At 28.4% G+C, this 14495-nt stretch overlaps 1 protein-coding gene across 1 annotated transcript; it reads left to right on the top strand.

Moving 5' to 3' along the window:
• The first annotated feature begins 1483 nt into the window (after window positions 1-1483).
• Window positions 1484-13846, top strand: LOC107454535 (uncharacterized). The gene is made up of 3 exons (XM_016071758.5): window positions 1484-3020; window positions 3110-5155; window positions 8574-13846. Exons 2-3 carry the CDS (start codon window positions 3195-3197, stop codon window positions 9337-9339), a joined length of 2727 nt encoding a protein of 908 aa, XP_015927244.3. The 5' UTR covers window positions 1484-3020; window positions 3110-3194; the 3' UTR covers window positions 9340-13846.
• Window positions 13847-14495: the final 649 nt, after the last annotated feature.

Raw genomic sequence — 14495 nt, 5'->3', positions numbered from 1 at the left:
CGAAAGTGCTATTTTATAACTAAGTTAGCAACTGTTAGATCAAGCACAAAACGATATGGATGAAAACCACAGTGAAAATAAAGAAACATTTGTAGTCAAATTTTTTAATATTTAACAACTTATTCCACTGCTGCATTACTGGGGCTTATAAAAATTTGCAAAAAAAAAAACAAACTAAAAAAGCAGTGATTTTGATAATTTTCATCTAGGTGAAAGAGAAAATTTTTGAATATATTTGAGCTATTTGTTTGTTTTAAAGCTCAAATAATTCTTCATGGCAAGATATTTAGTTTAAAATCATTGCATTGCTTCAAGTGAACTATGGCTTCGAAAAACAGCGTTAACCCTTTCGCGACGCAAAGCGCGCTTACCGCTGAGGCCGGCAGTCTCTCTAGCGTGTGTCTCCCCAGGGCCGGAGGGTTTTTTGATGTTAAGCCTAATTCCATGAAATTACCGAAATATCAGCGCGTTGTTTACTATTGTTCTGTAGAGTATTTAAGTGACATATGCTTTATATATATTTCTATGGATACTTTATTTACTTAAGTTATTTCTTGTTTAAATGTAATATAAATATTAATAAGTTTAAATGTTTTGCATAATTTCCTCTACTTCCAGCTCAGTTAAAATTTTTCGACATTCTAACTGTAAAAAGAAAAAAAATTCAGGCCTACAAGATCTAATTATCCACTAAAAACTAATCCGAAAATCGAAAGTAGCGAGAGGAAAAAAAAAAACTCCCTTACTTACTGTAAATAAATATCACGTGCTAATTTAAAGAGCCCTCATAAAACATTCCCCCCCCCTCCACTCCTTCCCCTAAAAACCACGTGAATGTACTTTCATCTTGAGTAGAAGGTCAGATTTACATGTATCTGAAACCATATGGACATACAATGCCATCTTTTGGAAGAAATTTCATTTTTTAAAACGTTCCGAAACGCTGGCACAAATAAGTGACGGTCGGGGGTGAACGAGAAAACTCTGACACGCGGGTGTGTCGGCCCGGAAGTGAGCGCGTTTCTTGCTGGCACATATATGTGACAGTCGGCACGAAAGGGTTAAGGGAAGTGCAAGTAGTACGAAAGTTTTTGATCTTTAACACCAAAAAATGCTGGTGTATATGTTCAATAATGAAATGTGAGTATCTAGTAAAAAGCCATTCAGCTTTAATATTAGAAGAATATGCTTTCTCTATAACTAGTCTTGTTGACTGTGACTAATATGAAAAATTATGAAATTGTCAAATTACTGGAACATGAAATTTATTAAAAAAAAAGCCTTAACGAAATCTAGACCTAAATGGTGATAGTTGATTAAATTTTGTTTCAGGAAATAACATTTATTGAGATTTTTCACCCCAAAATCTTTATTTTTTTTTATGAAGCTATTTCGAGAATAAGAATTTTTTTAAACCGCTATTGCAAAATTTTTCTTGTAATAGAACGAGCCTAGCTTAACGTTATTGTTACCAAAAAAAAAAGTTAATTTGGTGGATATTTTTTTAAAAATCGTTAATCCAACCGAAAAAAAAAAAACTTCAGATTCACACGTAATCTAATGCATAGGTTCTAAATTAGCAATTTTGAAAGAAATTTTTTTTTCTTAACATGATTGAAGTTGAAATCACAATTTTTGCCTTGCTGAGGGTACATTCCACTTGTAGATACTAAAATATTTGTGTATTTTTGCTGTAAAAAAGGGATAGTTTTGACCTCATTTAGGCAAGAACTCAGTAATAGATAGAAGAAAAATAATAATAAAAACCGCCATGGTGAAAATATCTTGTTAAAAATATAAATCTTCGTTATTACAAAGCTGTGTAGACATTAATTTAGTTCTCGCATAAAGAAAGGAATATAATTAACGACGATTAAAATAATTCCATTTCATTCATACTGAATAATAAAAATCGCTAACCTTTTAAAGGGATGAAGGCTTTCAGTCAGTACGAGTATCCGTGTTTTTTTGAAAGATTAAACTAGGGATCAAAAATTCAAGCATATTTAAAATTTCCGTAATTCGAATTTCACAATGTGTATTGTTTAAAATGCTTCAAATTGATTATTAGAATAATTTTGCTGAAGGTAATCATCAATTTGGTGTTTCTAATACTATATATAGTCTCAGCTATACAAACCCTCTGTGCATTCACTCACGAAAATTGGTCTTAAGAGAGTGTCCTCCAAGGAAAATTCCAGACAATCAAACAGGTTTCTTAATACCTTTTGTTAAATAAAGAGCAAACTTTTATTTTTTATCTAAATATTAATGATTCCTAAATTAGGTGATTATAATTTTATTTCTAAATACTAATTCTTCAATACTGATAATTATATACAACGATCTGAATTTAATTTACAAATATGATTTAAAATATTCCCCACTGTTAATTTTCGCGCCATTCACCCTTGGCATTTAGGAACATCTCCCATATAAAAATTTAATACGGTATGTAAATTATAAGTTTTTTATTATTTATGAAAAAATCTCGATAATTACAGGAACAAGTTATCAATAAACTTTTATGTAGTTAATGTAAATTTTGCGAAGTATTTGTGTTTCCTTTATCTAAGCCAAACAAATAGCTAGAATTGGGAACAATTTTTATAGATAAGCAGGATGGGCGCTGTTAAAAAACGTTTGGAACGCTTTCTGCTAAAAAATGTGAAACGTTAATCACAAACAGAGAGTATTCTAACGTTTATTTTTTAAACCACTTTATTTATAAATCATCACTGCTTCATTACATTTATCTAGTATAAAATTAATATTTTTTATTTGCGCTGCGTGACTATAAAAATCGAAATACAGGGAGAATCCCCGTCTGTGGAATAGTTTGAGTTCCCATTCTGATGAAGGCTGCTCAGTGACGTAATATCGATATCAACCAATCGCCTCTCGACACAAACAGAAACTTTAATAACGTGATGCCGTCTGCTATCTGTTTATTTTCTTTCATCCGCTCCGCAGTACGAAATTTATTAGTGGAGAGTGGTTGATCGTGTAAGCTGGAAATGGTATGTTTAGGTTCATTACTTGATATATTTATTTATTGTTTAAAGTTCAACATAATTATTTATCATGTTTATTTTTTTTTTAAAACTAGGAACTTTGAATTTTTCTACTGAACTTTAAAATGATCGCAATGTGAACGATTTCAGAACTTTTAATTAGGTTTTACTCCTACAATCATGTATACTAATAAAATCTTACAGAATGAATCGTGCATGAACGATGCTTATCTCGCTGCATTTTCGAATTTTAAAAAGCGGAGTGAGACTCCGAAAATAAAGCCACGTCCTGAATCTATTTGGGATTTAAAAAATGAGACTGCTGACGATATTCAAAGTAATCGACGCTCTACTAGAAATGTCCACAGTGAGAATTCCAAATGCAACGACGCTCATTCTTTCGGAAGAATTAGCTTTTATGAAGTTGGCGATGAAGCAATTTGGGGAAATATCACTGACGAGCAATACCCCTCAAATAAAATTAATACCGATTCTGAAATGCGTGAGACAAATCCTGTATATGCTAAAACTGCAACCAATAGAAATTTTGTTTGGGAGAACAAACATTCTCCTAAATCCCCAGTTTGCGAAAAAATAAGTTTTGTAAATGGTCGTTGGGTAAAACATTCTTCTCAGCCTGTTGAGCATCAATCACTTAGATTTAATCGAGTGAATGAACTTATTACTGAGAAAAATGAGAGTGAAATAAATATATTAAAGAAAACTAAAAGAGTTTCTTTCCAAGACCACAATGATTATAATCAGGATGTTGAAATGAAGACTGACGAAGAAATTGAATACATGGATGTTGTTAGATCAAAAAATAAAATCACAACTCCAGAAAAGAATGTACCTAGAAAACGGCCATGTATCAGTGACATCAATTCCTTTGATCCACATCCAAGCAATGTCTCTAATTTATTCAATTCTTTGAATGATCATAAAGATATGATTAATAAGCCACAAATGAATGAAATTCAATCTTTTAAACGTAGTGGTCCACAAACTGTAAAAATTGAAGAAAATTCTCGTAAGCCACAGTCAGTACTAAAGGAAAACACTGGTTTTGACAATATCCAGCGTATGTCATCGGAAATTAAATCTCTTTTGAACATGCCTGTGAACAACAGTGAAAAAAATGTTTTCGACAGGAAAACTGAGCAAGAAAACTATCAAGCTCCCAGTCAGGATTTGTCAAAGAAAGAAGATAACAATGCTGCAGAAATTCGTTGGCAAAATAGCTGGAGAACAGAGAAAAATTCTCATGCTCAGTTCCAGAATAACAATCGACAATCTTCTTCAATGGAAAAAGATTCGAATGAGACCGTTAAGAGCCCGTCTTTTGGATATGAGAAAATTAAGAGCCCTTCTAATAGATATGAGAAAATTAAGAGCCCCTCTTTTGGACATGAGAAAATTAAGAGCCCTTCTAATGGATATGAGAAAATTAAGAGCCCTTCCTTAGATGACTGGTTTAAACAGAGGAAACAAACTTGGAGACAAAGAAATTCTGATTCTGAAAGTGGTGAAGATGGAAATAAAAATACCACAACTATTAGGAGCAATTTGAAGGAAGATAAAGAGGACAACAAGAACACTCCTAAAGCTGTCAAGGATTCTGGAAGAGAAGAGAGAAACAAGATAAAAAATATCTCGACTGTATATACTTCTGCAAGTGAGGATAGATGTGATAACAAAAATGATTCTGCAACTATTAAGAATTGCTTAAATAAGGAAAGTCAAAGCAATAAAGATATTTCTGAAACTAATGAGAATGTTGAAAGAGAAAATCAAGTTAAAAACAAAGATGTTTCTCCAATAAAGAATTGTGCTAGCAAAGATAGACATGGAAGCAAAAGTGGTCTTGCAGCAGTAAACAAGTCTACTACTAAAGACATCGAAAAGAAGAAAAATATTCGTAAATCTTCGAGTGTTCAATCGGCAGACCAGATTTGCTCTGAAAAAGATGCTCTGTTTTGTTTGCAGGTGACTGGTCAAGATTTGACCTCCGATTTAACTGTAGAGAAAAGAATGTTGGAGCATGTAAAATCCCGAAGACCAGAATTAATGAAGTTGATTCCACAGAATTCCAAAAGTGAAGAAATTCCATATAGCTGCGAAGCAATCGTGATTCTTTTGCGGTAGGTTGAAGCTTTATTTTCTTCTTTTAAACATGCAATCAATTTAAAAAAAATAGTTCTTGATGAATAATTAAAAACATGTTTTTTTTATTATTGACTAATAATTTTTGTTAAATTATTCAATTGAAATTTTTTAATTTGTGTGATTTAACTGTAAAAATTACCTTGATCAAACATGAAGGCACAATCAAATAAGGTGTGTAGCACAATTTTTTTATAGTATTTAAATGTGCCTTATTTTGACAGTTATACCAGTATTTTTTATAAACGGTACAATATCATACCTCCTTGATAATAAAATCTTGCTTTGAATTTATAAGTTTCTTCTTTTAATAAATGATAAGGAATTGAATATTTTTTAGTAGTTCTTGATTAAAAGTGTTAAAAATATTTTTTATTAACCTTTGCCACTTTTTTTACTTAATAGTTTTTCAGAATAATTTTTTCTAGAGAAATTTTACCATTTATTCAATATTTGTAATTTGGCTGTGAAAAATTTTTAAATCAACAAATGTGTGAATCCATCACGATATACAGCGTGAAAAGTTTCTTGAATCAAGCTTTAAGCTTTTTATGCACTTTTTTTCAAAAATAAAATCAGTGTCCTTTTTTTTTTTGAAAATATTACATGCTTCCTTCATCCACTTACACCTTTATGCCTAGATAATACAACAATATCTTATCTGAAATTTATCATATTTACTGTGGCGCATTTGTATTATCTGATAGTGTAATACACATGAGTAATGCAATTATTTTTTTTAATCGTGACAATCGGGTACTTGCAACTAGAGAAGAAGTGCAGTGATTATTCCTAACCATATGATTTAAATCAGATATAATTGGATACCTGTCCTCACACAGGTGTGGCGAACCTGATTGGCTTCTGAATTGACAAATGCCATGCAGGTATCACATACAGGTATTCAATTGCTTAAAAAAAGTATATTATTGATTTTCGACTTGTAGATCAAGACTGTAAATTTGGAATGCATACTTTGCTGACTAGGAACAAATAGCAGTGCGCACCCTAAGTGATTTTTGAAAAGTGACCCAACCTGCCTGCACTATAAATGCACCTTTTGTAAAAAGAAGCTGTTGTATCTCTTTAAAACATTGTGTCTTTATTTATATGCCATTAAAAAAAAATTAATAAACTGTTTAGATAATAATTACATATTAGTAAAATTATTTGTGTTTATAGGTTTGATTCTGATTACTATTACAGTATACTCTTGATATCTCAAAACCCTTGTTATGTCAAAAAAAAAAAAAACTTTTCCCTTTGGCATTAAATAGCTTCTTAATGTTAATTTGAATTTTTATGTTGACAAGTTTCGTCTCAAAACCTTGTTATGTTAAACACTTTATGAAATAAAAAATCTATTTTTTTCAGAAAAATCACTGCATACCACCACTGATCTTTACTTCCCAATAAAATATGTTGCCCACATATAAAAATGTTTCACGAAATGCTCCAAAATCATGAAAGGTGATGATTTGGTTGCTATTTTTCGAATAGAAAAATGGATTGATGAGCAATTTTGCAAATGATGTCGGCATGCTCCGATGGTAGTTTTTTAATAAACTCTATTAATGCAAATTCATCGTAAACCAATTCCTTCCTATTTAATGCACAATTATTTTTGTGTTGCTTTTAAAAAAGTATAAAATTATCATTACTGTATTTAGACTTATTATCAACTATTATGCAAACATATTAATTAGTACTCATTCTGATGTTTTATGACCCTACTTTTTAGAATATCTTTTTTATTTTATTTATTTATTTTTTTTACATTTTAGAACATATTTAATTCTGAACTTGTAATCTGGAAATTTTTTTAGCATTCCTCAACTTTGACTATACTGTATAAATATTTACTTAGTCAGGATCATTCTCAACTGGTAATTTTTTATTAGTTTCTTTTTTTGGGGGTGTATAAACGCATTTTTAATTTAAATAGGGATAAAAATTTTGCTAAGCATTTCAAATCAATTAAAAAATGTTTAATAAAAACTATTGTAGAGAGACAATAGTTTATTAAACATTTAAGCTACTTTTATTTCTCTTGGTGGAGTGATAACATCTATCATGTTTCTCACTTTATCAGAGTATTGCTAATAACTGGCATAAAAAATTTGAATTTTTTTAAGTAATGTATTTGGTTATTGTTTTAGCATTTAAAATCCTTTCTTTTTATAGAAAGTACTTTTTTTTAAAGTTTAAATAAAAAATATTTAAATTATGCTATCAAAATAATTTAACAACACATTGTAAGAGTTTGATCATACAAATAGAAAATAAATAATTGCATATACAAATCAAAAATAAATAATTGCATGACAATTTTCTAAACATATATGCGGAAGAAATCTTCCATAGAATTAGTATTAACACTCCTCTTCAGATGGAAAAGAGATTTTAGTTTTGCCATGCAAGCCTATGGAGAGTAATATGAATGTAATTTCACTATTAGTTACTTAATTAATATTTTTTGAATGTGTATTGTTTCATTTTATTTCTTGAAGGGGGTTTAATTAAACCTATTTACCAAATTTAAAATATGAGGTTGCAAGTATTTTTAAAATACAAATTTTATAAATACTTTTGACCCTAACTTTAAAAATTTGATTAATATAGGTTCCATAGAACACATTAAAAAAAAATTGCCTTAATATATATTTACCCCTATCAGGGGTCTGTTTAAAAGAAATTTGGGTCTGTTAACAGATCCTTCACAAAATATCTTTCCATTAAAGTGGACCCTTCGCAAAATATTTTAGCTTAAAGATGGACCCTTCACAAAATAATTTATCTTTTAATGGGACCCTTCACAAATTTGTTTATCTTCATTATTGTTTTGTTAATCGAATACACCCTTCCCAGGAAGGGGGGGGGAGAGAAAGACAGATGTAAACGAACGAAGTTTTGTTTTCGGCTGACACTTCTTCCTTTATTTGTCCGAAATGAATATTCTGCTGCAGCAGTATAGGCTAAATACCAAATATTTGTGTGTTGCATCTCTAATTTAGTAGCAGCAATTGCTGTTTATTTTTTAAAATTTAATTTTTTTTTAATTATAATTTAACAGTGTTGAGCATAATCTTATATGTCTTTACAATTTAAAAACTCCTTGAAAAAGTTTTTTGCAATAACAGGACCCTATTTGCACAAATTCACAAAAGCCGGACCCTGGTTGAAGTAATGTGACTTAACGTTTATTTTATATTCACAAATTACAAGTTCATTTTTTCACAATTTTACAAAAACAAACCTTTCACAAAATGTCTAGACAGACCCCTGCCTATGCATACTGTGGGACCTTTCAACGTTTTTATCATTCTACCTGATATATTTATTAAGAAAATACATAATAATTAAAACGTACTACTTAATATACATATTTTATTTCAGATATCTTTTCTCTTCATATCAAAAAATATCAAGCTGGAAAGTAGCTCTGGAAATTATGGCTCTTAGCCTTAAATACAACTTGAAACGGTTGAAGAAAATGTCTGAGCAATATTTTGCAGAAAACCCCCCAACTCTTCAGAATGTGGAAGAGATCATTCACAATGCATGTTACTTAAAGGTAATGTATCATTTGAACAATGTAACTAAAGTTGAAGGGTTATCATTGTACCAGTATATGTGCATTACTCCTTTGTCTATGGAATTTCAGTACATATCATCTTCCTGCATTGTTTCTTCCAAACTTCTTATTGAACCATCTGAATTCTGCATACCATTAAATCCCGTGAACCATGACTTTTCAGCAGCCTTTAAAAAAGATATTAGAAATGTTCTTGTGTTTCAGGCCGTGACAGGGACTTATATTTTAACAGGGGTTCAAATTAAGTTTGATGTGCATTCTGCAGAAAGTGTGAATATCGAGTATAAAGTTTCGAAAGGGAATCAAATGATTGTTTCCGATGAAAAGGAAAAACGCTTAAGATCTTTGATTATCCTTAATTTTGGTAAGGATGTATTGGTTCAGCCGTCAGAAAGAGTTGAAGTTTCTATCATGATCGAGGATATTCAACCTCGTATTTGTAGTGGAGTTACAAACCTTAAGTGTGTGCAGAATTCAAATGGTTGTCATTTCACAACAGAATTATCTTCGAATGTTTCGCCGTGTTTGATTTTTATTGAAAAACTTTTTTATACTGTGAGCTTCTAAGCAAGAATTCTCCTAAAAGTGAATCTATGTATTTACGATTCATTCCATTTGTTTGTAGTTTCAACAATTTTTTTTAATGAAGTGATTATTTTTATTTGCTCTTTAAAATATTTTGATTTGATTTTTATGTTTTGTTATTTCACAGTAATTGTAAAAAAAAAAAAAAAAAAATTACAAGTGTCACCCTGCCACACAGGAAATAACAAAATATCATAAAATTTCATTGGATTTCCCCAATCTTATTTCTTGCTGCTAATGCTGATATTTCTTATGTACCTTAAAAATCTCAGAAAACTCTAAATATATTGATATGTTTCTTTTTCTAAGGTTAACTAAAATCTTACACATTTAATTTTTGTCTAAAAATAAAAAAGGTGCTTTTAATTGATTTTTAATAATATTACATATTTGAAAATAAATCAGTCTTTTATCTATTATTTTTTTGTCTATTATCTATTTAGCATTAGCAACTAAAAATAAGATTGATACTATATGTTGCCAAAAATGGGCTGAAAGACATATTTTTTTTTTAAAAACTTGTTATAGCATGGAATAATTATATATGGTCAAAGAAAGAAAAATGTTTAATTAAAAAAAAAAAAATTTTTTTTTTCTTGCTGTTCCAGAATTAGATATTAAAAAATTTATTTTCAAAAATTTTTTTGTAAGTTTTTTATAATTGTATTCTTTAACAACTTTATATCATATGATATATTAATTAGCTGAATTTTAAATGAGTTCTGTGCTTTAATGTAGCATAAAATGAAGAAAAAAAAGTTTAACAAAACTTCTAACTATAATGTCTGTTTAATTAGTATTAAAATATATCTTTGATTCATTTTCTCCCTCCTTTATTCTTTTAATATGGGAAAAATTAATTTTACGTAATCTTACTTTTTTTCTGTAGACTTAATCTACTATAGATTAGACTGCAGACTCTTAGCTCTACTTCAATCAACTGTAACTTCTCAATAATATAGTATTCTTTAAAAGCTAAATTTCATATTCTTCCAAAATTTCAAGAATAATGCATGAAATGGTGAGGGGACAGTTGCAAAATTTTTCATACAAATTTTTTAATCTATACCCTATACAATTTTTATATTTTATAATGATAAAAAAAAAAAAAAAATGTGTTTTTCAATTCATTTTAATATTTTCTTTTATGGACCTAAAGTTATTGTCCAACTTGTTTGTAAACTTTATTTTATAAGGTATACTTTAAAATGTAAATCAAAAATCTTGCTTAACATTCATAAAAATATTTTGATTTTATCTTTTGGGTGACTTAAAAGGGAACACTTAGTGATGTTTCGAGGTGATGTTTCTCGAAAAAATTTTCATCAGTTGAATTTATTGCTCCGTAACCATAGAGACACATTTTTTCAATAAATATATTATACTAATCAACAAATTTTATGAAATTCTGAAATGCCTAGCAATAAAGAAATAATTATAAAACTTGCCCAAAAATTATTTGACAACATTTCTCATTAACTTTGCTGAGTGTTCCCTTTTAAATTCTGCAATATTTTGATCTTGACCTACTTTTCAATTATTCTTCTAGTTCACAATTTATATCACTTATTGTACTTTTTTACATTTGTTTTTATATGAAACTTTAATGTGTGCAATTTATTTGCACTATACATTAAAGACTGAGTATAGTACCATTTTGCGTTGGTGAAATGAACTTTCCTATGTAAAATGTTCAAAATGTGCACAAATTGGTGTGTAAAGATGTTCACAAATTGAATTTTTTCCAAGTAATGCAGTAACGAAAGAGATGTGCTCTAGAATCAGAATATTTTTACCCTTTTTGTTTACTGCATTACTTTTTTTGGGTGGGATCTTGGGAGGTAAGGCTTCAATATTTACTGTTGCTACCTTTTCAAGATTAGGGGTGGGGCTTTTTTTCACTCAAATTTCTTGAGTGGTTGTATTTACTTCTTATGGACTCTTTAGCCAAAGTAGTAAGTTAATACTTTGAGATGATTGCATGTAACATACATTTAGCATTCCTTAAATTTCTGTAGACTGTTTGGTGCAAAGAAGTGTATTTTTTGAATTCACAGTTTACTGTAATTAATAGAAGTTTACTGTAATTCACAGTTTACTGTAATTTCTTTAGGTGCTGTGAGTTCAAAAATTTTATGAGTCTGGGTAATACATGATTTATTACCATTTTGGAATATAGTGTAAATGTCTATAGTAACTATAGAAATGCATGTATGGATACATTTGTTTACCGAAGTGAAACTGTATTGTTATATTGAAAGTCTGTGCATCTAAGGGCATCATAGAGTGGAATTTAAGGACATTTCTGAACTACTATTAATGATAGTATATTCTAACTACAATTCCATATTTTGAATTCATCATAGTAGAATTTAAGGACATCTCAGAACTACTATTCATTATAGTAGAATCTAAGGGCATCACAGAACTACTATTCATCATAGTAGAATTTAAGGACATCTCAGAACTACTATTCATTATAGTAGAATCTAAGGGCATCACAGAACTACTATTCATCATAGTAGAATTTAAGGACATCTCAGAACTACTATTATTATTCATTATAGTAGAATCTAAGGATATCACAGGCCTACTATTAATTGATTTAGTACTCATGTTTTGTACTTTTTTCAATTTCTGTGTAATGTATGTATATGAACATACTATTGTCAGTTAAAGATTAATTAAAGAGAAAACATAGTGTTTGTGTAAGCAAAATAAAGACTTTTGAACACTTGTTTTTACTAACTTCAGCATTTCATTAGAAATGAGAAAAATGTAATTTTTGTTGGTGAATCATCCAAAATAATGTTTCATGCAAAGTTAATTTTTGCAACATTAGCAAGGTTGATTAGAATTCTTCTCTCTAATAATGAGTATGAAGCAAAGTTATTTTGTGAAAAGCTGTTTGCTTTCAAAAGAATGTTAGTTGTATGAGTAGGCCATACTTTGTATGATTTTGGAGATTTAACATCTCCCTCCTGTTTCTTCTCTTTAAGAAAAGTTCCTTTTCAGGGCCAACAAATTTTATGTGTTATGAGTGTAAACTATGCTTTACGTGTGTGAAAAATATTTAGTCATATATTAAATATTGTTATATGCTAGTATAAGTTTTTTTAATGCGTAAAATTATCGTAGTTTTCTATTGATTTGTGATGAATATGTTTATATTCCCTTTATCTTCAAAATTCACTTGAAAATAAAATAGTTTATAACTTTTATCCATCAAATTAAATTAATTTGTCATGTTTTACTTGCAATTTTATCTAATATATTCGCTTTAACTGATTTTAATATTTTTTTTTGTCTCTACATTAGTTATATCTATATATCTATAAACATTTAGTCATTTATTAAATATTTAGTCATTTATCATATTATTTACTTTTTTTTTTTTCAATTTGTAAAGTTACAGTAATGTTTTCTCATAAATAATGTGTATTATTGGTTATCTGAATTGCTATTATATTTCATAAGAGTAATCTGATATTTAAATTATTCAAACCCATAAAAACATTTTAAGTGAATGGAATAATATAATATTTTCATCAAAATTATTCTACTTGAGAAGTTCTAAAAAAATTTTTATCTTATATAAGTAGAAAAAATCTTTATTTTTCTTGCCATTATATATTTGTTATAATAATTTGCTTGAGAAAAAGGTACATATAAATTTATAGATATGTGTAGGGTTTTTTCATTTTATGGTGACATTCTTTCTTTTTTTTGCCTAATTTTTATTTGTATTTAGTCATTTATATTTTAATTTTTTATTTGACTCTGTTTGAGATTGTTCCTGGAATCTGGATAAAATTCATTGGAATTTATGTTCCCAGCTAAAATTTTAAAGTTGAATATAAATTTTATTCAATGATATTTTGAAAATTTCTTTTATTAAAAAATTATTCTCTTAAATTTTGTGCATGTGAAATGTTTATTGAAAAAAAAAAGTTAAAATTACCAGAAGCAAAGTTGATCAGAGTTAAATATGTTTTATTCTTTTACTCCATGTTTTAGTTTTTATGAATGTAACACTATTTTTTTCCTTATAATTTGGAGTTTACCTAAGGGTAAAAATTATGAACGTATTTTGGTTTACTTAATTTGAAGCTTTTTAAACAAAGTGTGCCAGATTATGCAAGTGTGTCATTGTTTTATTTAGATTCTCAAATATTAAAATAGTTGCTTTCTGTTGGGAAGAAAAGAAAATATTTGTTTCTTATGAACAAATGTATGAAATAGAACTTATTGAATAAAATATTTTTTAAATTTGATTTTGTATAATAAACATAATTGTAAAAAAAGACAAAAGTTTTATTCTGTGATATGCTCTATTGTTTATATTCAGTATATTTTTCTGCTACTTAATAATGTAGAAATTTTTTTCTTACTTATTTAGAATTTTCCTGTAATGTGCATTAGCGATTATCTTAAAATTTGAAACATTGATGTAATATTGTTGGCATTGAAAATAAAGTTGGTAAACCAATTGGAAACTATTTATTTATTATTACTTTATTTATTATTATTTACAAAATTTCTTTTCAAATGAACCAAAACATGGATTTAGAAAAAATTAAAATAGGAAATCAATGAGCTCAAGACTTAGAGAAAGAACTAACGAAAGATCTAACTGTAATATAAATTACTAATTGTAACACCAAAGTTGAGTACACAAAGTTTGAAGTAGCATTATTCAGCAAACCAAGGCCTACTGTGGGTTGTTCTGCCATAAAAGAATTAAGAAAAAACATATTTAAAAAAACAACAACTTGTGGATCTTTTTTCAGCATTCATATAACTAAACAACAGAATGGATTTAACTTTTTTTTCTCTCCACTTATAGACAAATGTAAAGACAAGTTGAGAAAATTCCTGTACATAACACAAAGAATTATATTTCATCAATTAATGACATAATTAATAAAAACAGTGTTTTTCGTTTGCATAGCATATCTGTAATTAACTTTTTTTTATATACAATTATGGCTAAATTTTTTTTAAAAAATTGACAGCTTGACAAATGAGAGTGCATTAAAGAGAATTAGAAAAAAATTATTGCATTTTTTCCAGTAAACAAAATTACGAATAAGTCGAAGTTTAGATGAATTAGAATAAGTCGAAATTTAGAAAATTAA

Source organism: Parasteatoda tepidariorum, chromosome 5 (genome assembly GCF_982258835.1).
Source record: "Parasteatoda tepidariorum strain Cologne lab strain chromosome 5, Ptep-v5.0, whole genome shotgun sequence".
In the NCBI taxonomy this organism is placed as follows: Eukaryota; Metazoa; Arthropoda; class Arachnida; order Araneae; family Theridiidae; genus Parasteatoda; species Parasteatoda tepidariorum.
Note: the sequence above shows the minus strand (reverse complement) of the source record. Positions and strands in the feature narration are given on the sequence as shown.

Excerpts from the sequence above, each read along its gene's own strand:
- LOC107454535 (XM_016071758.5), top strand. The coding sequence starts at position 3,195 with ATGTATACTAATAAAATCTTACAGAATGAATCGTGCATGAACGATGCT. Across the intron at positions 5,156-8,573 it reads GCAATCGTGATTCTTTTGCG|ATATCTTTTCTCTTCATATC; the intron begins GTAGGTTGAAGC and ends ATTTTATTTCAG.